This window comes from Lepidochelys olivacea (genome assembly GCF_965140295.1).
Source record: "Lepidochelys olivacea isolate rLepOli2 genome assembly, chromosome: 4".
Classification (NCBI taxonomy): Eukaryota; Metazoa; Chordata; order Testudines; family Cheloniidae; genus Lepidochelys; species Lepidochelys olivacea.
In genome coordinates this window covers 59303207-59327743 of record NC_140414.1, presented here as the reverse complement: position 1 = coordinate 59327743, position 24537 = coordinate 59303207, and the positions used below count along the sequence as shown (strand labels likewise).

Genomic DNA, 24537 nt, shown 5'->3' with positions numbered 1-24537 from the left:
GGCCCTGTGGCTGTTCAGTAGGGAGTAAAAATTGGTGGTAGTCATGTATTTTTCTGCAGATTTGTTTATTTACAACGAATGTACATTCAGTCCTGTGTCTCTGAATGTAAAAAGAATCAAATAGCAAGAAACAGCACCAGAGCACTCTTGGCAGCCTGCACCCCGACTCAGAAACCTCTCCACAGGTTTCTGCCAAGGTCAGACATGCTTTCAGCTGCTCTTTCTTGCACGTGCTCATGTGCAGTCTCTCTCTCTCTCTCTCTCGTGTCCGCGTTTAAAAATTAGATTGACCTAGCTCCATCTTTTGGAGCTGCAAAAAATTTAATGCCCTGAGCACCATAGTGAGGTCAAACTAACCCCCAGTGCAGACTTGTGTATGTTGAGGAAGAATTCTTCTGTAGACCTACCTACTGTCTCTCAGAGAAGCGGATTAACAACGTTGATGGGAAAAACCCTTCTGTCAATGCAGGAAGCATCTATACTACGGTGCTATAGTGGCACAGGTGCAGTGCCATAGCTGTGCTGCTGTAGCATTTGTAGCGTAGACATACCTTCACTGTCTGTGTTCTGCCTTCCCCCACACCTGTAGCACCCAAAACAACACTCAGTGAAGCTCCAGGGCAGCTTCACACACTACTTTTGTCAGGGGTAGAGTTTATGCTTACAGTTGTGTTAATCGAAAGGTGAGTTTCCACCTATCAACCTCAATCCCACAACAAGGTTTCATCCAATTTATAACACCAGCCACCATCTCAGCTTTACCCATCATCCCAGTGAAGCCCAAAACAGTGACACCCAACAATCCATCCCAAACAAAAAGAAATTTAAAATGATACAAGGTTAACTATTTACATTTGTACAGTGTCTTCCTGTTTTCATATCACCAACTCACAAGAATTTTATTCCTACCTAAATCTGTGTCTTTTTTTCGACCTGGATTTTCTTACAATCAGCCCCGCAAAGAATGCCTGTTGTTTCTGTGGAATTTGTTGGCCGAGGTACATCCTGACCATTCTTTCCTAATTGGGAATTAACTTCTGTAACAACTTTTCCATCCTTGACTTCCACATTCTCAGATTCAGGGTGCAGCCAAGCTAAAATTCTGTCCCCCTGATATCCTTTCAGACGATTCTTATGGATAACTTTGGGTTTAGTCCTGGGACCCAGCTAAACCCTGTACACAACTTCATTTATTTGGGTCAGTACTCTATAGCCAGGGTGGCCAACCTGAGCCTGAGAAGGAACAAGAACTTACCAATGTACATTGCCAAAGAGCCGCAGTGATACGTCAGCAGCCCCCCATCAGCTCCCCCTCACCCACCCCAGCTCCCAGCACCTCCTGCCCACCAGCAGCTCTGCCAATCAGCAGCTCCCCTTCCCTCCCTCCCTGCACGTCCCGATCAGCTGTTTCGTGGCATGCAGGAGGCTTGGGGGGAGGGGAAGAAATGAGGGCACGGCAGGCTCGGGGGAGGGGGCAGGAAGGGGTGGAGTGGGGGCAGAGCCTGGGGCAGAGCCAGGGGTTGAGCAGGGAGCCCCACCCCCACCCCCCGGCACATTGGAAAGTTGCTGCCTGTAGCTCCTGCCCCGGAGTCGGTGCCGATACAAGGAGCTGCATATTAACTTCTGAAGAGCCGCATGTGGCTCTGGAGCCACAGATTGGCCACCCCTGCTCTATAGGGTCCCTCCCAAGGTTTATCTAGTTGAGAGTTCCTCCCTTCTTCCTTCTAGAATTGTGGATCCAGACCGGGTCCCCTATTTTAAAAGTTTCCCCATATGACCTTACATCATATAGCCTTTTCATTTTGTCAGAGAGCGTCCTCAGATTTTCCCTTGCAAGGATGTAAACTCTTTCAATTTTGTATTGTAAGATTTCTACAGAGTCTAGATAGTCATACACTATCCTGATATCAAGATCATTGTGAAGTTTTTAGTTGCTCTGAGGTCCAGGCCTCGTCCCCATTCCCATTCTTCCAATGGATGAACCATGAACATGGGCACCTCTGTAAATTAGAGGAAGAGAGAGACACACCCATCCCTTTTAGTAACGAATTCCTTGCTCTCCTGCTTGGGGCATTGTTTGCAAATAGCTTCCCAACAAGACGGTCTGGAAAAGCATTACCACACTTATGGCCAGACCTATCTGTGACTGGGAAATCATAGTACTGCCACTTCTCCATCCACCTGGCAAGCTGGCCCTCTGGATTTCTGAATCTGAAGAACCATTGTGGGAAAGCATGGTCTGTCCTGATCGTAATCTTCCCCCACATACAAATAGTGATGAAACTGTTCTATAGATTTAACCACTGCTAGGAGTTCTTTTCAGATGGTGCAATCATTTCTCTTGGGAGAACTTACAGTAGAAGTTTAATAAGCTACCACCCTCTCAAGTTCTTTGTGTTCATGTGTTAATACTGTCCCCAAGCACTAGCATCTGTGTCCAATATGAATGGAGTTTTGAAACATGGATAGGACAATACAAGAGCAGTCAGCAGAGCATTTTTAACTCTGAAAATGCTACATTACTTTCTGCTGACCACTGAAATGGTTTTGCCTTCTCACCCAACTTGCAGTGATTTTTCAATATAGATAAATCCACAAATGAACCTCTATAATAGGAGCAGAGTCCTGTAAAATTCTGCAAATCAGTAAGTAGGCCACTCTCACATTCCCAGAGTACCAGATATTCTGGTACTTCCAGGAAGAGTGTGGGCCTGTTCCTGCTGGCGTGATCCAAGGCCCCTGGGTGTGGCCTTATATGCACTGTCATGAGGGGGTGCCATTTTGAAGAGCACACTGCCCCACTTCCGATTTTGTCTCAGTATGAGTTGGGGAACAAACATTCGAAAAGCAGGACTGTCCAGTTTAGAACTGGATATATGGCCAGCCTATAAATGTCAGGGGAGTTGGCCAGCTTAGTACACCCTCAATTTTCTTTTTGGTAGTGGAAATTTCTTCCTCACTTATTGTGTGCCCAAGGCAGACTACTACATTTTGGAACAACTCACATTTCTTTGGGTTCTGTTGCAAATTGACCCCCTTCAGTTTGTCACAGACTATTTATATAAATGTTTTAGTTCTTGCTCAAATGTTTTAGCATGCACCAAGATATCATCTAGCTATAACGGATAAGATGAAGGTGGTATGCCATGTCTCCATTAGCCTTTCACATATGGCTGGTGCATTGCACAAGCCAAAAATCTATCACTTTAAATTCCCACAAACCTTGTCCTGCTGTGAAAGCAGTTTTTTTTCTCGTCTTTTGGACATACTTCTACTTGCTGATATTCGCTTTTAATCTGGAAAGCCAGACTGAGCTAGTTACAGAGTTCAGAGTATCATCTATTCATATTAATCGATAAGAATCCTTTAAAGTGACTTCATTTAATTTTCGATAGTCCACACAGAATCTGGTATGGCCTTCCTTTGTCTTAACCTGAAGTTTGGATGAGGTCCAAGGGCTGATGGAAGGGTACGTTATGCCTTTCTGAACCATGTCTGCAATGGCTTATAGTGCTGCTTACCTTTGTGCCTGTTTAAGGGGTTAGTTTACCCCAGTATCAATCTTTTGATGGACCAGTGCAGCACAACCTATATCTTTGTTGGATTGGATGTTCAACCTGATTTCTAACCAGAAGGTGTCTGAGTGTTCTGCTATTCCCTATTTAAATGTAAGTCGACCTACGCTGTGCAACTCCGGCAACATCAATAACGTAGCTGGAGTCGACATACCTTAGGTCCAGTTACCACGAGGTCTACGCTGCAGGGGGTTGACGGGAGAAACTCTCTCATCGACTTACCTTACTCTTCTCCTCGGGGGTAGAGTAGGTGTCGACTGGAGAGCGATCTGCTGTCGATTTGGTGGGTCTTCACTAGACCCACTAAATCGACCACCGGTAAATCAGTCTCAGAGCTTCGATCCCAACTGTAGTGTAGATGTAACCATAATGTTGCCTTCTCCTCTACTAGTGGGAACAGTACCCAGACTTCAAATTTTCCATGATAGTCTAGTCATAGTATTGATACCTTGTCATGCTCCCCAGGAAGCTCTGCTGATGGTTGTATGGTAGCAATTGGGTTTACGGTGTAGTTAAATGTTAATTCGTTTATTGATGTTCTTGGATTTCAATGTTGCTTTGTCCTTCTGGGTTATATTTTTTCCCTTGACATTCAACCAGGAAGGCAAAAAAAAACCAAAGGCAAAAAAAAATTTTCCCAAAGAGGAGATAAAAAACAGCTATTTTCTGACATATGAAGTGAAATTGAAAGGCTGGGGTTCAGGGTGCTCAAGGATGAAAAAAACATTGAATCTGAGCAACATTTAACATATTTAATGAAAGAAAAGGAATTTGTGTGTGTAACTTCTGGAACTAGTAATTAGTACAGAAAGCAATGTATTTGAACTATTGTTGCCCTTTCATGAGCAATTTGAGTCTGTGCTCAACTAGCTAAGTTTTACTTAGTCTGTGTTCTGAAATTATTTCCTGGCTGCTTCTTGTCATGATCGGCCACAGGAGGCAGATGGACAGCAGCTTGGCTTTAAACACTAGGCAGGACTCCAGAAGAGCTAAGAATAACTTGTTTTGATAAAAAAAAACAACGTAACCTTATAGTGAAGCAGTGACAGGAGTGAATACATTTAACTCTAAAAAGTGTCATTCGTTTATCCTCTATTTTAACATCTTATTTATCAGTGAAACAGTTTGAAAACAGAAAGCTGATTGTCATGTGAAGCACAAAGCCCATGTCAAACAAAGACGACAATGTTCATAATGACAATAATTAATACATTTGTCATAAGAAAATGAGCTCCTGTCTTTCAAAATGCATTACTTTGGTGGGAAAAGAATTTGTGTTAAACTAAGTATTAGCCTGCACTACTTGCCTTGAGATTGGAACAACTGAAAGTCAGACATTTTCCTTTTCAGGCAATTGCTCATTTCTCATTTACAAGGCTATGCAAATACACAATCTGCTTCTCTTTTGCTTTGTGTTCATAAGCCATTTTTATTAGTGAAGTTACGGCCATGGGAACCAATCATCAGTTCTGAGTTTTCATATTCAAAATATTTTTTAATCAATAAAGCTGAAGAGGAGCAAAATGGATTGAAGTTTTCAATCCTTCAAGAGATAGTAAAATCTTAATATACTTTTCTTGGTTGGCATCTCCTATGTATATAACACCATCATACTGTGTTACATTAAAAGCACAGAAGAGCAATTGTTTTAAAACCTTATTTGACTTGTTTTCAAATAATCCTCAAAGATCTCTTGGAGAGCACCCAATAGTTAAATAGGCAACACCATGTCTGCTAGCAATGATAGATGTATTCCTTCAGATTAAAAAGGGACACTGTGGTTAACGCAGGTTTATAGTACTTTATGAAGAGTACGAATGAAAGCAGTATGTATGGGAAATACACGTTATTCAAGGAATCTGAACATATTCATTGCATTGGGGGCCTCATTTTCTCTATTCTGCTGTGGTTATATGCTGATGTAATTTCAAAAGTCTTGCTACATTTTTTTGGCCTGTCTAGCACTCTGTAGTGCCCTAGCTGAGATATAGTTTTCGGGACCAAAATGTAATTTAAAATCCAACTCCAAAAGTTATGGGAACAAATTCACTGCCCTGACAGCACAAATGAGGAGAAACTCCCTAGCAGGTGTACTGTCAGCATAGCTGGTTCCCCTGCTGCCCCATCCTGCCGCAATAGCACACTGCGTTCTGGTTATTACTAGCTGGCACTCTGACCTACTGTCGAGCCAAGGGTGGCATGAGCAGAAAATTAGGGTATGTCGACACGTACCGGGGATCAATGCTGGGCCGATCGATGTACCGGGGGTTGAAATTTTTTGCAGCCCTGAGCAATGTAGTTAAGCTGACCTGACTTCGTAGTGTAGCCCAGCACTGGGTCTATCTGGATATCTGCAGCTGATGAATCACAGAATTCACAAGTTCAGTGACCTTCATCCTAAGTGAATGTTGAAGCTTTCAGAATGCTTTGCTCCAGAATATTTGAGTGAAAAGTCTGACAATATCACAAAATAGAAAGAGCACGCATTCTGATATTTTCACATTTTTTTGTGAATATTTCTATAGCTAAAGGCCTCTGGCACCACTCAGAGGGAAGTGGTGCTGGTTCTCATTAAGGTCTGGTATGCACGAGAAAAATTATACCAGTATAGCTATATTGGTTTGGGATGTGGGTTATTTTTTTTTAAATCTTATTTGGCTTCCCAAACTGGTTTTGCTGCTTAACCATACTGGTATCATTAAAACAGCAACCTCTCTTAGACAAGTCCAAAGTGACACTTCTTTGTGAATGAGCGGTTGAAGACAAGCCCCAGCCTTGTGGTAAGGAACACTGTTAGGCATTACCTGTTAAAAGAGACAAAGATCTCACCATAACTTACACAAGAATTGGGGTGTTAATGCGGTCTTTGCAAAATTTAAAGTCAAGTAATCACATATAGTCTATTAAAATTGCTGCTTTTTCTTTTTTTTTTTAATCTATCTATATATATATATACACACACACACACACACACAAATACACACACACACTTGGATGCACCTTTTTTTTACTTCTGTTTCTGTCTCCTTGTTTAGGACTGCTGTGTGCTGTTATATAGTTAACATTTTTCATCCCAGAGGGAGCTAGACGTGAAGGGATTCTTTATGTCTATTCTTTTTTGGACCCTCATTTTGTAAAGTTTCATTCTACAACATGACAGGCACAGTACACATGCAAGTTATTTAGTTGCTCACGATTTTGAAAGATGACCATTGATTTTGCATACCTTGGGTGCTCGATATAACACAGCCTAAAAGGGCCTGAATATCAGAGGATGGATACTCAGCACTTTAAGGCCCCCTTAAGGTGTCTCAATCTGGACACCCTAAAACTGAGGCAACCCAAATCACTAGTCATTTCTGAAAATCCTTGGTTATTTATCATTCTCTGTTATGGTGGTTGTCTGTAAAATTATAACTTTTTTTACCAGGGATGTAACCGGGCGACAACTCACTGATGCAGCGCCTCCTGCTGGTCATCCAGGGAATTAGTTCTTCCAGCTTCCGGAGCGCCCTCTGTAGGCTGGTGTCCCACTTGCTACTGGGCCAAGTCCCTCCTGGACCCCTGGTGTCCCCTTTCACGCCGGGGTGCTGCCACCTGCCGTACCCCCACAGATCTGGGTCTCCCTTCCCTGGGGGACCCCCCCACCCTCTGTCCCCACCTCGCCTCAGTCTTTGGCCACTGCCCGTCATCAACTAGCCCCCATTCCCTGGGGCAGACTTCAATGTAAGTGCCACTCATCACCGGCAAGGGGGGTTTGGACCTGCTGCCTCTGCCTACCCGTGGGCTGCCCCCTGCAACCTCAGTACCCTTTTTGGCCTTACACTAGGCCTGCAGCCTGGGGGGTTTCCAGGCTGGAGCTCCCCAGCTCCTCTGACCTTCGCCTCGCCTCGCCCTGCCCTAGGTACCCAGGTACGCTACCCAGCAGCCAGGCCCTTCTCCCTCTAAAGGCAGAGAGAGTGTGTCTCTGCTTCTGGCCTACTGCCCTTTTATAAGGGCCAGCTGGGCCCTGATTGCACTGGATATAGCTGTGGCTCCTTTCCCAATCAGCCCAGCTTTTTCCCTGCCACAGCTCTTTCCCAGGGCTGTTTTAAGCAATTCAGGGCCGGAGTGGGGTAACCACCCGCTACAAGGGGGTTACAGAGATTACATGTAAGTTCTGTGTTTCAATTTGAATAAGTATACAGAAGTGCAGATGCTTATCAATATATACCCTTGTTTCTTACATAGCCCAACTTCCAAATATCTCTCAGATGTCCAGCATTTCTTTTGAGATCTACATTACATCCTGGTTTTAGCTAGGCCACAATACCAAGATTTTGTCAAGACCAGAATTTAATAGTGTGATGTTACATGGTAAGAGTCTGATGTAGCATGTGTTACATGGTAAGAGTCTGATGTAGACAAGACCTTTAGCACATTCTGAGCTGGTTTCTTTCTCCTTGTCTCCGCTAGACTTTTACAAGTGTTAGTTAGCACATGCTGACATCATGTCTTTAAATCCTAGTCTAACCAGGCCCATAAGAATAACTCTTCTTGAGTTATGTCACCAAACAGGAAACATTAAAGACATATCCAAACCTTTCCTTTCTGCCCCCAAAGTGAAAACACTCATCCATGCGCTGATTATTTCCCATCTTGATTTGCCGCCCCCCCTTTTTTCCCCCTCATCTCTGGAGTCCCTGACACATCTATCATTTCACTTGTCCATCCAAAGGCAGACACTAAACTTATCTTTTTTGCCCTTTGATCAGACCACTTTGTCCTCTGCCTCCACTCACATCCCATGCTCCCCAACATGGATTTTAAACTTCTTGTTACCTATGTTCAAGGCAAGTGTCCATCTCTGATCTCATCTCATACAACTTGCCTCTATGTCCCCTCCACTTAGCCAGGATTGTCAGTCTCTAAATCTTGTTCATCTCCTTCTTCCATTCCCGTTTCTGTGCCTTTTTCCCATAAGCATGGAATGCATTCCCCATTCTGGTTTGCTAGACTTTCACTCTCTTTAGAGAAGTGTTTGCATGTGTGTGTGCATGCATGAAACTCAGATTATTCCTGTAGGTTTCTGGTGCATCTCATCTTCTATGTTTTTGTCATTTGGATTGTAAGCGGTTTATGGCAGGAGTACTTGTGGCACCTTATAGACTAACAAATTTATTTGAGCATAAGCTTTCATGGGCTAAAACCCACTTCATCGGATGCATGCAGTGGAAAATACAGTAGGAAGATATATATACACACACAGAGACAACATGAAAAAACGGGTGATTAGGCTTGAATAAAGATTGGGAGTGGATGGGTCATTACACAAAGTAAAACTATTTCCCCATGTTTATCCCCCCCCCTCCACTGTTATTCAGACCTTCTTGTCAACTGTTGGAAATGGGCCATCCTAATTATCACGACAGAAGGTTTTTTTCTCCTGCTGATAATAGCTCACCTTAATTGATCACTTTCATTATAGTCTGTATGGCAACACCCATTTTTTCATGTTCTCTGTGTATATATATATCTTCCTACTATATTTTCAACTGCATGCATCTGATGAAGTGGGTTTTAACCCATAAAAGCTTATGCTCAAATAAATGTGTTAGTCTCTGAGGTGCCACAAGTACTCCTCATTCTTTATAGTCTTTTACCAGTTGCATCTGACATGATACAGAAATTTTAAAGGGTATATTTGACCTGGCTACAGCAGTTTGTATTGCATACTCTCTTTCTCCTCATAGATTGATTTATCTATTCAGTACTGGAGCTTGGTCTACCTGTGCCAATTGTGACACAAGAAAGAGAAAAGAGATGAAAAATTAGGTCAAAGCTGTAGTCTGTAGTCATTCAAAGGACAGAGTGAACTGCCATGAATCCATTAAACTAGCGTCACCTTTTGTTTTTTAAAAGGACACTAGCAAATTATTTTTCATAAATTTTAAAATTGTTTACGTATTGTTGATAAATACCCATGGCAACCTGAAATCCTGATTCTTTACTACTAATTTCCACCTCGTTGCATGCTTATTGGTCAGTTAATGTAGGGTTGTTTGTGTGTTGTTTTTTATTATTGTTTGGTGCACTTGGTTTGTAGCAAACAAAACCCCACATACATAACACACAAAAGCTTTATATAAAATTTTACAAAGCTTATGTAAGAAAAAATTGTATTTCTGTATTGTCAGAGTATATACATTTAAATGTCTTCAATTTTAAAGAACAGTGGCTAGTACCACTAAGTAAACATTTATCTTAAACCACAGAGGTCACTACATTTTAAGAATGTATTGTTGGAACAGGAAAATATCCCAAATAACTATGGTGAACACGGCCATGATCATGCAAAGACGTACACGTGTGCTTAACTTTCCACACTCTGAGTAGGCCCATTGACTTATTTTGTGACTCTTCATAGTGTGTAAAATTAAGAACACATGTGAGAACAGCACGAAGTCCCACTGAAGTCAGTGAGGCTCTGCACAGGTTTAAGGAAAAGCTCATAGGGTTCTCATTGCAGGATCAGGGCCCATATTACCTTGGGGAAGTCACTTAATCTCCCTGTCCGTTTCCCCAGTAAAATGTCAAAAATAATACTTATTTCCTACTTCCTATGTGAGGACTGATTAATTAGTTTTTGTAAGGAACCATAAAAAGGTTGATGTTGATGAGGAGGAGGCATAGTGTTTTCTCTGAGTATTCTCCCAAGAATATGGTATAGTTTATAAATAAATAAATTAAATAAAAAAGTGGAACTATGTTTCCTAACGTTACTCAGCTTCTGAAAGTTATTCGCTCCTAACATGCCAACCATATAGCCCTTTCTCCAGTGCCTTCCTGTTTCTTATCATACCATAACGGATTCAAGCTCCTCATTTTCATCTGTATGGTCATAGAGCTCCATGTCTGTCATGGAGGTTGCGGAAGTCACGGATTCCGTGACTTTTTGAGACTTCTGCAGCGGCCAGTTTGGCTGACCCCAGGGCTTCCCAAGCAGCTGGCTCAGGGGGGAAGCTGCTCAGGTGACCCCCTGGCCGCTGCTGGAGCGGCTTGGGGCCAGCCACACTGGCTGCTGCTCGAGTGGTTCCCAGGCAGCCGGCCCTGGGGACTGCACGGGCAGCAGTCCCCGGGTTGGCCAGAACAGCTGCTGGTCTGGTGGCTTTTGGCAGCTGGTGCCACTAGCACACCACCCCCACTCCCTGCAGCAGCTCCCTGGGGCCCCTCTCCTACCTCCACACCACCACCAGAGCAGCAGCAACTGCCCCAAGATTTAGTCAGGGGTATTTCTAGTAAAAGTCATGGACAGGTCATGGGTCATGAATTTTGTTTATTGTCCATGATCTGTCCATGACTTTTACTAAAAATACCCCTGACTAAATCGTAGCCTTCATATTGCCTTCAAATACATCTTTGCAGTCGTTTCCGTCCCTCATTCCCTCTACTCTTCCCAATCTGCTCATCTGACTATGGAACTCCCAGTCTCTCTTTTAACTGCTTGCAATTTTATGCCTCTTATCATGCTGCCTCCTACACCTGGAATAGTCTTCCACTTTTCATCCTCCAAGTTCCTTTCCTCTCCTTAAAACCCAGCTCCGTCCTCTGTTCTTCTCACCATTCATAATTCCCCAAACCTCCCTCTCCTAGTCCTGTTTTGCAGTCAGTGGGAGTTGAAGAGACACCCTGCACCTTACATGCTACAGATGACGTTTATCCCACCATAAATGTAGAGATCCAAATTTGAACTTTATATCTTTGACTCATTGGCAACAAACTCAGGAATACAGGAATGTTTCTTCCCTGCTTATTTGTGTGGTAGATTAGAAATATCTTCCCAGTAGCTGAGGAATGGTATTGGTCCTTAGTTAGCTATAGAGAGGAGTGCCAAAAAGTGTTCAAACTTGCTTCACTATTTTGGTTTAGCAGCAGGTTTAGTGATACACATTGTATATCCTTTCCTGACAGATAGTGTTATAAACCAAATTAATTGATGTGTGCAGTAAATTGGCAGATTATAAAATGGGGCATTGGCACAGTGTGTAATGGAGTTTTCTTAGTAGTACCCTAGGCCAGGTCTGCATTACAAACTCACATTGGCATAACTGCAGAAAAATCCATGCCCCCGAGCAATGTAGTTATACTGACCTAATCCCTGGTGTAGACAGCGTTATGTCAACGGGAGATCTTCTCCACAAGAAGCAGTAGCTATGTCAATGGGAGGTGGATTAATTACACTAGTCATAAGAAAGTAGCATCTTTAAAGCTACTAAAGTGTTATGGTGGCGTGCAGAACTGCTGTAGCTTTTTAAGTGTAGTCAGAAGAATATTTAGAACATTCATAGTATTTGTGGAAGAGTTCCATCTTCTTTTAGGGAGCACTTGCCCATCTAGAGTTTTAACTAATATATTCAAAGTTCTCCTTGTTATAAGCAGTGTTGGACAAATATATTCCTGTCCTATTGTTACCATTTACTTTATGGTAGTAGAAAATGAGTTTAATACAAATGAAAGCGGCTACAAAATGAATGGAAGAGCAAATGTGTACTGACATAAATATTTGTATTGAAGTGACGAGAGGCTGCTGAAGAATAAACTTTTTAATTTTAATTATTTTTGGTTTCAGGACTCCTGATGGTGGAAAGACAGTTGGTACCATAGACGTCAGCCTTGTGAAGATGGGAGAGATAGAGGAGGGGGAAGTAGACCACATCATAACAGATGTGCAGGGACAAAAGGTATGAAATCAGTCAGCTCATTGAACAAATTAAATTAGAATGATCAGTGGTGCCAGATGCCTATATTACTAATACCACACTGGGGTTTAAGTTCTCATTATTCAAAAAAGCTAAATGAGAAATCAGCGCTGGAATGAAGTACAATATGTTTGCTCAGCTCTCTGTATTCAAAATACATTGGCATAGAGCTGTGCCAAGTGATACTCTATTCTCAAACTTTCCCCCTCTGTTTTGTTAGAACAAAGGCATTCATTTAAGCCTCAACCAACCATAATTAACCACTACTTGAGAGCTGTTAGAATGTAGTATGAGGCACTAATGTTGTGAAAGGTCAGAACTTTGGGTTTGGCTTTATTAATAAGCACAAAATACATAAGATGAATTATAAGCCAAGCTGCCTTCCCAGGCTATTCCTCTCTTGATGCAGCTCAGCCCTCCAATCTAGATTCCTCTCCTGTGAGAGGACCACTCCCCTCGTCCCCAAGCCCTGTTATTTAGCAGAGGCAGTTAATGAGCTATAGCTACCATAGTGAGTCTGCAGGAATTAATTAATTAAATCTCCTTGCTGTGTTCCAATACTTGTTGATGGGGTGGGTTGAGAGAAGAACACAGCAAACTTGTTACAGCCATAGTTTCAGTGGTCTTTGAATGCATTTGTTAATGTGTGTAAATGGGTATTTTCATGTGTAAATTAAGTGAGACACAGTTACCCAATTTCGTGTTTGTGTGCGCAAACAGGTGAGAGTTCAATTCCAGAGACAACTTTTGAGGAAGTCACACTACTTCCTCATCAGTATATTGAAATACCCCCAACCAATTAGTTTTGAACTGGGTATACTATTCAGTATGCTGAAAGTCTGCACATTCAGGCAGAAGGAAACTGGTAGCCAACCCCAGATCTGGGATGTTGATTGGTACAAAACAGACCACCTCCAAAGGGCAACGTCTCCCCCTTGCTTACAAACCCTTTTACAGTACACTCACAACCCTCCTATGACCAGATGTTTACTCGAGGATCTGGCTGTTAATACCATTCAGAATTCAGAGTAGGGTGAAGAATTACTAGTATTAGTAGAGATTTCTGTCCTGATGCTAGTAAGCCCTGAACATTTTACTAAGTGCAAGGTCAGCCCAAAATAGAGGGGGGAAATACTAAAAGTCACCTTGAACAAGAATTTATTATACTAATCACTGATTCCTTGGCTGCAGTCCGTCTCCTGCCAGTGTAACCCATGTGGTTCTGCTGTGCAGAAGGACAGAATTCCTTGCATGGTACAGAGCTTTGATTCACAGGGGTTCCCCTTGCACTAGAGAGCATGGGGGGCAGATAGGGCCAAGGCTGGGAAGGCTATGGAAGAGGCACAGATGAGAGCAGAATATCTGCTGCTATATAAATCTGTTTTCCCTCTCTCACATCTCCCTGTGGAAAGGGGGCATGGCAGCAGCCACCAGAGGCTGTGGCTGCCTTACTGTTGCAGTAGAAGCTAAAAAGTACTTTGTCAGCCTTTCCAAAACATGAAGGAAAGATTCCTTCTATCTTATTCTGCACTAAACAGAATGATGCAAAGCATAGCTATATGCTTTGTCTGTCTGTATGTTGTTTAGGATTTAGACCTAAAAGAAATACAAGAACACAACAGAAGTTGGTGTGCTGCCTTTGAAAGGAAAAAAAAAAAACAGCTGACAATATTTAAAAATACAGCTTTCTTAAAACATTAGCGCTCAGAATTATACATGAGTGTGAAGCCAGAAGAGGAACCATTAAAAATGGTTTAGAAGATTATGTAAAAGTAAGTAGTGCTAAGAGATGAAATCATCAAGTGAGGAAAGAGGACAGTAAAAAAAAAAAAAAAAAATTCCCGCCCTTTCCGCCCAACCCTCATTTAAAATAGCTTTTGTACTAAATAATACTGCCTGTCTGCTGTGATTTTGAGAGCAACTCTTGAAAGAAATTCCTTTGAAATTATATAACTTGTCAAAAATTGTTTTATACTCTGCTATTGTCTTGTTGGAAAGTTCTGTCTACAGCATTTTGGGACAATCCTTCGTGTTTTGCTGTCTTCTGTACAGAGACTCCAGTGTTACGACCTATTATTAAATATTACAACTGAGTTGTACAGGGAAAAAGAAAATTAGTAATTAAAAATAAAATTGTTGTACAAAACAGGTAGGGTTGGAAATATAGCTTATCACAAATATTTTGCCCAAAGCCATTCATATTTAGCTGTTTTAGCTGTTTCTTTGCAGCAACTTCTGAAAAATTCCATTTATGGTTATGTTTCCTTTCAAAGTGTTACATCTTTTCTTTTGTAGTGTGCATTGGTGTGTGAATGTACAGCATCTGAAGGCATAAGTGGTAAAGACAGCGTACCTCTATTAAATGCAGGTATGTGTTATAACATCAACAATTCTTTAAATAATTAGGTTATCTTCTTTAGTGCGAGAACTTAGGGTAAACCACTGAAATCTCATGCATACAAGGATTTTGAACAGAGCACTTTTAAAATGTTGTGCCCCATTTAATGTTCATTTGAAGTTTAACATTTGCATCTATATAAGCACCAGCCAATGAATGTTTAATAAAAGCAAACTACAAAAGATGTTCAAAGGGCATTTTAGCAGTTCAAACAACAAGATGTTTTTAATTCTTTTATGTATATATTGTAATGCATTTTGAGTAGATTTCTATTTGATTCCAAGACAAAGTGCTGCTATACAACAATACCAGTTTTGAAGAGTTTCAGAACTACTAGAGATTTAAAGTGTTTTCCTGAAACCCCTGCTCCTGGAAGCTTTCTTCACTCGCTGGAGTAGAGTCCAGTTGACTACTTGTGTGAGGAAGGATTTGCAGAAACTGGCCCTGAAAAGTAAGACTTAGTGGTTCTCTGCTGAATTACTCTCACATTTGGAGCCCAATCCAATGCCTATTGAAGTCAGTGGAAAGACTCCAGTTGACTTCAGGTTTCAGAGTATCAGCCGTGTTAGTCTGTATCCGCAAAAAGAAAAGGAGGACTTGTGGCACCTTAGAGACTAACAAATTTATTTGTGCATAAGCTTTCGTGAGTTTCAGCTCACTTCATCAACTGACTTCAGCGAGCATTGGATGAGGCCCACCATTTTTTGCAACGTATGGTGTTGTGTTAATGATTATAAAGTAGTTATAATTGCACACACATTATTTGACTCCTGAGTACACCTCTCCAACTGTTTATACAATGTTATCTGAGATTGTCTTGAAAGTTCTGTGATTTTAAAAGGAAGGGGCTGCTGGCAGGGCATTCTGAGTTCAGAAACTGCTCCGGAGCTCACTTCAGACTTTGGTTTGAAGTGTCTATATGCTCAGCCCATTTCGCTCTCTTTCTCATTATACCAAGAGAGATTACATGATGCAGTGGAGTGCTCTAAAAGTGTTATCAGCCTGAATGTAGGAGTTTACATCCCTCAGCAGTAACAAAGCCACAAAAAAAGCTATGCAGGTCACCCTAAACACACCACACCAGCATGTATTCTTTTTGCACCACATACATTACAGATAGAAATACGTTTTTTAAAAACCTGTAAAGCCTTATTTACCATGAGTCCAAGTGCTCAGGTCTCACAGGGCATCATAGAAACCTCTAAAAATGACTTGAAATAACTTTTTTCCTTATATTTAAAATATCACAATATACTTCTTGTGAACTTTGAAACCATTATGGGAAGCCTCTCTGTAACCGTGTAAAGCTGCTATTTTTAGTTCTGCATGACTCTGAGATACAGGATTTTAAAACTGACATTTTTATGTATAAAAAACCTGTTACAGATCCAGTAAGGAGTCTTGCCCATCCTGGGCCTCTGGTGGTTTTTTTTGTTTTGTTTTGTTTTGTTTTGAGGGGGAGAAACCCACATATTGGGGGAGAATGGAAAATATTTTTCTGGTTGCTTGATTTTTTTTTTTTTTGATTTTTTTTTTAATTGAAGCTACTTGGGGGAGATTAGGGGCTGGGAGAGATTCGTAACGTGACCTGAACTTTACCTATGAATCAGAGATGCATGATAAATTAGTTTATCACATGGCTCTATAATTTATTACATAGATATCACCTCGACAAATCTGGGTTTATACGAATCTCTCTCTGTCTCTCTCCCCATATGTATGTTCTCTATATACCTCACGCTTTCTCTCTCTTTCTGTATGTGTAAATGTGTATAACAGTGTCTCTCTTTCTGGTGTATGTATACTACACTGTATATACTTACTCCTTGGGGAATTCTGCACCAAAAAAATTAAAAATTCTGTGCACAATATTTTTAAATTCCGCATATTTTATTTGTCAAAATAACACTCCAGTTTCAGTTACTTTGGTAATTTATTTCAAAATGTATGTCAACAATACAGACAACAACAAAAAAGATTCCCCCAGGAGTACAGAGTTAAAGAAACCCCTACGACGATCCAGTTCCAGCTGGAAGGTGCTGGAGGGGGCTATGTGTGGCCCCCCAGAACCCAGACACTCACCCCCTCTCTTCCCACTCCCAGAGCCCAGACACCCTCACTCCACTCCCCTCAGAGCCCAGCTGTGGGGAACCTCCCCCCCCATCCCAGACACCTGCAGCCTCCCTCCAGTCAGCTTCTTTACTGTCCCACCAGGGGAAGTGGTGTGGCCCTGCCCTTCCTCACCCTTTGCCAGAGCTGGGTCTCCCAGGCCCTGTCCTGTCCCTGGGCTCATGAGGATCAAGTCAGGCAGCCAGAGCTGCAGAGCCTCCATCCCTACTGGGCTGGGTGCTCTGCTCACTTTGAGCTGGAGAGCTGGGCTCTGCAGAGTCTAGTGGCCCCTACTGGACACCAGCAGCTCTGCAGCCCCAATTCTGCGGGGAAAAATATGAAATTCTGTGCAGAACATTAATTCTGCGCAAATTCTGCATTGCACAGTGGCACGAAATTCCCCCAGGAGTAATATACTGTGTGTGTACCTATATATGTAATACAGTATCAATTTTTGAGACTCTGTCTTGAGTTGTTTATCATGACAGGGAAACTATGAAACTTTAAAAAAAAAAAAAAGTAGTGGTAGTAGGCATAGTAGGACATTGGCATTCATCTCAAGACTGGATCTTAATACATGAAACTCACAGACCTCAAGTGAGTTGTGAAGCACTTCTTGAGTGATGTGAATGAATGTCATATCTCATAGAGCCTCATCATTATTCCATTTTTATCTCAAGACTTCATTTATACTATTAGAAATTCACTTATCCATTTATAATACTGGAAATTAAAATAATTTTCTCCCATGTTTTTCAAGTAAAGGTGTGAAAGAGGAGAAAAGTAACTGAAATCTAATAAAAATGAACAAAACTGAAGTTTTTTTTTCTGAAATAATATGTATACTTGCTTTTATTCTAGAGGGAAAAATCCATAAATAGCAACAGTATGAGAATTTACAACATGAGGTAGTTTGCTTTGATCTTCATTAGACAGTGAACAGAAGTTCAAACAAGAAATAATGTTCACTTTTTGTTTTTTAAGTTTTATTTGAAGTGGGGGGTGAAGAATAGCATGTGGAGAAGTAAATGATTTCCAAGGAACAGAAAATACTGAGGTCTTTACATTTACAGTGAGAATGTCAGAAAATGCAGGTTGTTAAATAAATAGCAGTGATTTCCTGGCTTCCACATGTAGATGCACTTTTAAAAGAGAACTTTTTCCATTTTGCTCAGTGAAATGTTTTGAAAGTTTGTACATAAGCAAGTCTCTCTTTACATAAATTTCACAGTTTTATAAATGTAGGGAGTTTTGGATTGGGCAAGCCTTTACTCCATATGTTAGAAAAGCTAAATGCATTGCTGTCAAGGCCAAACGTTCAAAAGTCATGAGGCACACCCCCTCAAAATCATGAGACTGTCTTAAAAATAATGAGATTTAAACAATAATAAATTTGGGGTGCTTTTTAATTTGTCTTCTGGCTTTCAGCCTTTAAAGATTTCTAAGCTTTTCTCCCTAACCATGAGGTCTAGAAACTTAAAAAAACAAAGCAACCAAAAAAAAAAAAAAAAAGCAAGATTGTTACATAATCACCTAACTCCAAGAGCTGGGGCTTTAAGAAAAATTCCAAATATCTGAAAATTCTCAAAGAAATCACAAGAGTTGACAAAGCTGCAAATAAGACTACTTGACTCCTGTATTGAGCAAAGGTTTGCAAGATATGATCCAGAGTTTTCAATTGAAATGCTTCTCTTGAGCTTGCGGACAGGGCCGTCCCTGTTTTTGGTGCCCTATGCAGCCCCCCCCCACGGGGTGGAGGGGGTATGGGGCCCCAGGCCTCCATGGGGAGGAGTGGCAGGGGCTGGCCCCAGGCCTCCATGAGGGACGGGGGCTGGCCACTTCCTGTGGGAAGTGGAGTGACCTGACACCAGCCTGCTCTGCTTCCCTGGCTCCCAGGCTTGGGGAGAGGGGTAACCGCCCCCCAGCACTCGCCGGCGGCGCAGCTGGGAGCCAGGGGAGCGAAGCAGGCTGGGGCCAGGTCGCTCCACTTACCATGTGGTGAGTGCAGGGTCGGGCCTGGCTGCAATCTTCAGGGGAGTGGGGGCGGGGAAGGGACGGGGCTGGGGCTGGGGCAGAGCAGGGGTGTGGGCCTGGGGAAGAGCCAGACCAGGGGTTGGAGCAACAGGTGACCCAAATTTCCTGGTGCCCTACGCAGCTGCGTGCTTTGCATATAGGGAAGGATGGCCCTGCTTGCGGATAGCAGTTTTGGCCATTTGTCAGCACTGGAGACACTTCTAGGATGACAATACAACAGCAACAATTGTTCACTAGTTTTTGTGTTGCTGTCATAAATATAAAGGGAAGGGTAAACCCCTTTGAAATCCCTCCTGGCCAGGGGAAAGCTCCTCTCACCTGTAAAGGGTTAAGAAGCTAAAGGTAACCTCGCTGGCATCTGACCAAAATGACCAATGAGGAGACAAGATACTTTCAAAAGCTGGGAGGAGGGAGAGAAACAAAGGGTCTGGGTCTGTCTGTATGCTGGTTTCTGCCAGGGATAGACCAGGAATGGAGCCTTAGAACTTTTAGTAAGTAATCTAGCTAGGTATGTGTTAGATTATGATTTCTTTAAATGGCTGAGAAAAGAATTGTGCTGAATAGAATAACTATTTCTGTCTGTGTATCTTTTTTGTAACTTAAGGTTTTGCCTAGAGGGGTTCTCTATGTTTTTGAATCTAATTACCCTGTAAGATATCTACCATCCTGATTTTACAGGGGGGATTTCTTTATTTCTATTTACTTCTATTTTTTATTAAAAGTCTTCTTGTAAAACACTGAATGCTTTTTCATTGTTCTCAGATCCAAGTGTTTGGGTCTGTGGTCACCTATGCAAATTGGTGAGGCTTTTTACCAAACCTTGTCCAGGAAGTGGGGTGCAAGGTTTTGGGAAGTATTTTGGGGGGAAGGACGCGTCCAAACAGCTCTTCCCCAGTAACCAGTATTAGTTTGGTGGTGGTAGCGGCCAGTCCAAGGATAACGGGTGTAATATTTTGTACCTTGGGGAAGTTTTGACCTAAGCTGGTAAAGATAAGCTTAGGAGGTTTTTCATGCAGGTCCCCACATCTGTACCCTAGAGTTCAGAGTGGGGGAGGAACCTTGACAGTTGCCTATACTCTGGTTAAATGCAAAAAGAAAAACTCTAGAGCCAAATTTTCAAGGTGGCCCTTTTATAAAGTTTTTTGGCATTATTGCACATACAGATTCCTGTGTTTGCAAACACAAACAGTATTTGTATGCACAGATATAGCAGTTAAGTGTGCATTGTGTTTGCACAGGCAAATGTGAGTTATTACATGTTGTGAGTGCAAATTTACAGGTTCTTTCTTGAAAATGTTTCAAATATTCAAAAAGTTACACAGGGATGGGATGCCCCATAAAGCTAAATATGGTATAGAGCTTTTCATGTCTAGTTTAGCATCTGAAATGTACTCATAGTGAACAGATTCCTACATTACAGTAAGCACTAGAGTTGACACACATGTTGGCAGCTTTCTGCTCATTGGCAAAAAACAGAATCAGCCACACATATGAACTATCCTTTCAAGTCTGAAGCTTGTCACTCCATGTCTTGGTTAAGGAACATTGGGATATCTTACACTGCTGTGTAGTGCCAGTTCTATGGATTAAGACAGGACTTCAGTGCTGTCAATAAAACATCTTTCATGAACTTAAAGTCACAACAAAAGAGAAAAAATAGGAAATGTTTCATTGTGTTTGAACCAAGTGATATTTTGAATATATCCTTCTGAATCCCAGACGTCTATCACAGTGGATAAGGCACTAGAAAAGAAATACTTTGTGACCTTGGACAGGTCATTTAACCTCCATGTCTCAGTTTCCTTCACCTGTAAAATGAAAACAATAATGCCTGATCACTTTTGTATAGGTACTTTGAGATCTGTAGACAAAAAATGCTGCTGTTCATCTGTGCTAAACATCATTAAGAATTATTATGTTTGCTTTTAAAAAATATTCTTTGTTAATATTAAATAATTTAGTTTAGAAGTAAATTTCTTATTAATAAAAAAGAGGTTGATACCTTGGAGGTCTTAAGTTTTACATGGAAGAAGAGTAGTTTCATGAAATTTCTTCAAAACCAGAGAAAAAGGGCAGTTCCTGGAAATAAACAAGAGCTGTTTAAAAATGAGCATGAGCAATATTGGTTCTTTATGAAGTGAGTTGTAACTTTGCCTACCAGTAATCATCTCGTTTATGTAAATCCTCTAGTTTTATTGTTTTTATCTCAGTCCTTTTCTGGAGTGTTATTTTTTTTAATTTTCATAACAAGTCTGATTTTTTTAAAAGTGCATTTGTGAATCATTGATGGTTTGGCCTTTGTTCATTATAGCTGTGTTATTCATGTTGCATGAATCAGTGTACATAGGCAATAATGGGAGAGAGCACTTCTCACAGTAGTGAGTTGTAATGTAGGTTGCAAGTTCCACTTGTTGATGTGCTTTTAAGAGCAACAGTTTCTTCAAAGTGATTACACGTAATGCATTTCTTTGAACTATACAATAGTGAGTGTCAGGATCGATGAGAGGCTGATCCAACGCAGCTTTTACCAGTAATGTGAAAAGATTAGTAACTTGATGGAGAGATATTGTTGGAGGGTTCAGATTGCAGTCTAAAGTCATTCTGAATTAAAAAGCAGCTGATGTGTGTGTGAGTGTGTGTTTTAATGACAAACATTTATCTCCCAGTAAGCTTATCTAGGAAGTAAAAGAAAAGGTATCTTTTCTAGGTTTCCCCTGTGTACTTCTTCTGGAGAATCGGTAGAGCACAGGAAAAGGGCTCAAGGGCAGAGATAAGGAGAGCACAGGAATTGCACAGGCTCATTATAGAGCATCATTGTGCAATTTTGATGAAAATATGACTGTGCAGCAGATCTGAGAGAAAAAAACATGCTGTTCTTAGGCTTAAAAGTGCAAGGTGCTGAGACCTTGGCACTCCATGACAAAGAATTTAAGCAGAAGAGTAATACCTTTTCTGGATTAGGGACAGAGTGCTCAGCGCCTTGCAGGATTGAGCCCAGATTGTTACATACAGTTCTGCAGGGTGCTAGATTGCAGTGACATATCAGGGAGGCATATTTTCCTCTTAAAATGCATATGCAACACCTGTTTGTGTTAATGACCTTTGTGTATGTGTATCTAGGGAAGGATATACCATAATATCTAAATCGTTTTGGGATATGCTGCATCTGCCCTATATGGTTTCAACTGTATGGAAGCCTGAGAGTTCAATAACACACCTTGCAGATGGTTACAGATAATGTTACCAGCTCTTAGCATGAGATTACACATCAGTTAAGTTGCTTTTTTACTTTTGTCCCATGAATATGTGCTAGAGAGCTTGAGCTTGCATTCTTACTGCAGCGGTAATGATAAATGTACCAGATACCTACTGTACTAGGTAGAATTTAATTATCTACTGCACTGGGTAGTGCAGCCTTCAGTGCTATGCTTTTAATGAATAATACATTTATCTTTGGACTTAAGTTTGGAAATACAGGAGGACAGAGAAATAACGTTACCTTTGTGGACTAAACCATTGTAGTCGCTTCTGAAAGAAACATATAGCCACAATTAAGCAGTGCCATCATTTCTTCTTTTCTACAGTGTTAAAAAACCCAATCTGTAAGTTATATAGATTTCCCACTTCTGACAACAAGTGGCTGCATATCCGAGAACAGATGTCTGAGAGCACTCTTTCTTTCCATGTTCCCAAGGAATTGATCAATCTGCACATAAAGGAGGATATGAGAAGGTAAGGGTAACAAAATTACAAAATAAAGACTGTTAATATCTTTTCTTAGGCATTATTTTTTAGTTGAGGTAATATACATGATTGTTGGTGAAGGTAAACTAAAATATTTTATGAAATGAGTAAGGAAATATGATGATCTCATTGGCTGATAATTCATAGCTATGACAGTAATCAACACAATTCGTTTCTCAGAAATTCTAAGAGGCTAGTGACTATAAATTTCTGAGCAGTGAGTTGTGCCAAATACAGTCATGGCTCTGATCTTCTGAGAATCAACGTTTGATTAATAATACAAATATATTGAATAATTAACATTTTATAATCACAATAACACATGACATGGTGTGAACTGCTCTTTAGAGAGCTTGGCTTTATGCCTAGCAGCATCAGTGGTGCAGATTACTACAACACAAGCAATAAGATGCAACGCAGTTGGAATTAAGTGTAGGAGTAGCGAATATATACATCACTTTCCTATAATTAATTTATATTTGTTAGTTAAAAGTGTGCCAGGTTTCAAATGTTGTGCTTTGTACAATCTTCTTATATTAATGTACCTATCTAATCGAAAAGGACCTCCCAGGAGCATAACAGAAAACACAGTGCAGGGAAAGGTGGGCAGGAGCCAAAGGTGGCATTAATCCACTTTTGTGGCACCCAGATTCTTGGCTGCTGTCAGGGCTGAGACAGCTGCCTGTCCGTGGATGCCCATGGGCTGCTCTGCTGCACAGAATTTCCATAGATGCTAAGTAACAACACCATAGCCACAATCCATCCTCTTTGCTCCCTAGCATGACTTCAGTGGGGCTTGCAAGGTGGGGGGATCTCGGGCTACATACATAGGTTCTATGCAGCTCCTGCAGTGGAAGAATTTTCACCATGGTCTTTTGGAACTCCACTGCACCCCCTATATGCTACTGGAGCAGCATGTGAGGGCCAGAATCATCCTACAGTACCTCCTGAAGTCAATGGCAAAACTCCTCTTGTTGTCAGCAGTGGTGGATCCAGCCCTTAGTCATACTGAAGGTATTCACCCTGGCTTAATCAGGAGATCTTCAACAAACCTGAAACTCAAAAAAAGAGTCCTAGAAAAAGTGGAAACTAGGTCAAATTATGAACATAAATAAAACAACACAAGCTTGTATGGACAAATGAGAAAGGTCAAGGCAAAAAATTAGATTAGACTACCTAAGGACATGAAGAACATTTTATAAATACAAGAGAAGCAAGAGGAAGACCAAGGACAGGATCAACCCATTACACAATAAGGTGGCAAAGACAATAATGGAAAATACAGCAATGAACAAAGTGTTAAATGTCTTTTTTGTTTCAGTTTTCACCAGAAAGGTTAGTAGTGATTGGATGACTAATATAGTGAAACATGAGTGTAACTGGGATAGGATCTGAGACTAAAAAGGGGAAAAGAACAAGCATTACTTAGACAGGTTTTCAAGTGGATAGGACCATAGAACACTTAAGGAACTGGCTGAAGAGATCTCTGAGCCTTTAGCAATTATTGTTGAGAACTTGGGGAAGACAGGAGAGATCCCAGAGGACTGGAAAAGGTCAAATATAGTACCCATCTATAAAAAAGAGGAATGAGGACAACCAGGGAATTATAGGCAAGTCATCTTAACTTTGATACCCAGAAAAACAGTGGAACAAATAATCAGTACGTAGAAGAAAATTAAGTGATACGGTGGATTTGTCAAGAACAAATCGTGTCAGACCAGCCTAGTATCCTCCTTTGATGTGGTAACAAGTCTTGTAAATAGGAGGGGAAGCAATAGATGTGATATATCTAGACTTTAGTAAAGCTTTTGATATTATCTCACATGATCATCTCATAAACAAACTAGAGAAATATAGCCTAGATGAACCTACTATAAGGTGGATGCACAACTGGCTGGAAAAGCCAACTCAGACAGTGGTTATCAATAGTTCAGTCAAG

The 24537-nt window shown here is 41.2% G+C and overlaps 1 protein-coding gene across 1 annotated transcript in view; it reads left to right on the top strand.

Annotated features, from left to right (window-relative positions):
• Window positions 1-24537, top strand: part of INPP4B (inositol polyphosphate-4-phosphatase type II B) — a 489632-nt gene that overhangs the window by 301005 nt on the left and 164090 nt on the right. Inside the window, exons 13-15 of the mRNA XM_084627075.1 lie at window positions 12184-12295; window positions 14609-14681; window positions 22439-22586. Coding sequence (XP_084483201.1) covers window positions 12184-12295; window positions 14609-14681; window positions 22439-22586 — 333 coding nt within the window. The remainder of the gene's footprint in view (window positions 1-12183; window positions 12296-14608; window positions 14682-22438; window positions 22587-24537) is intronic.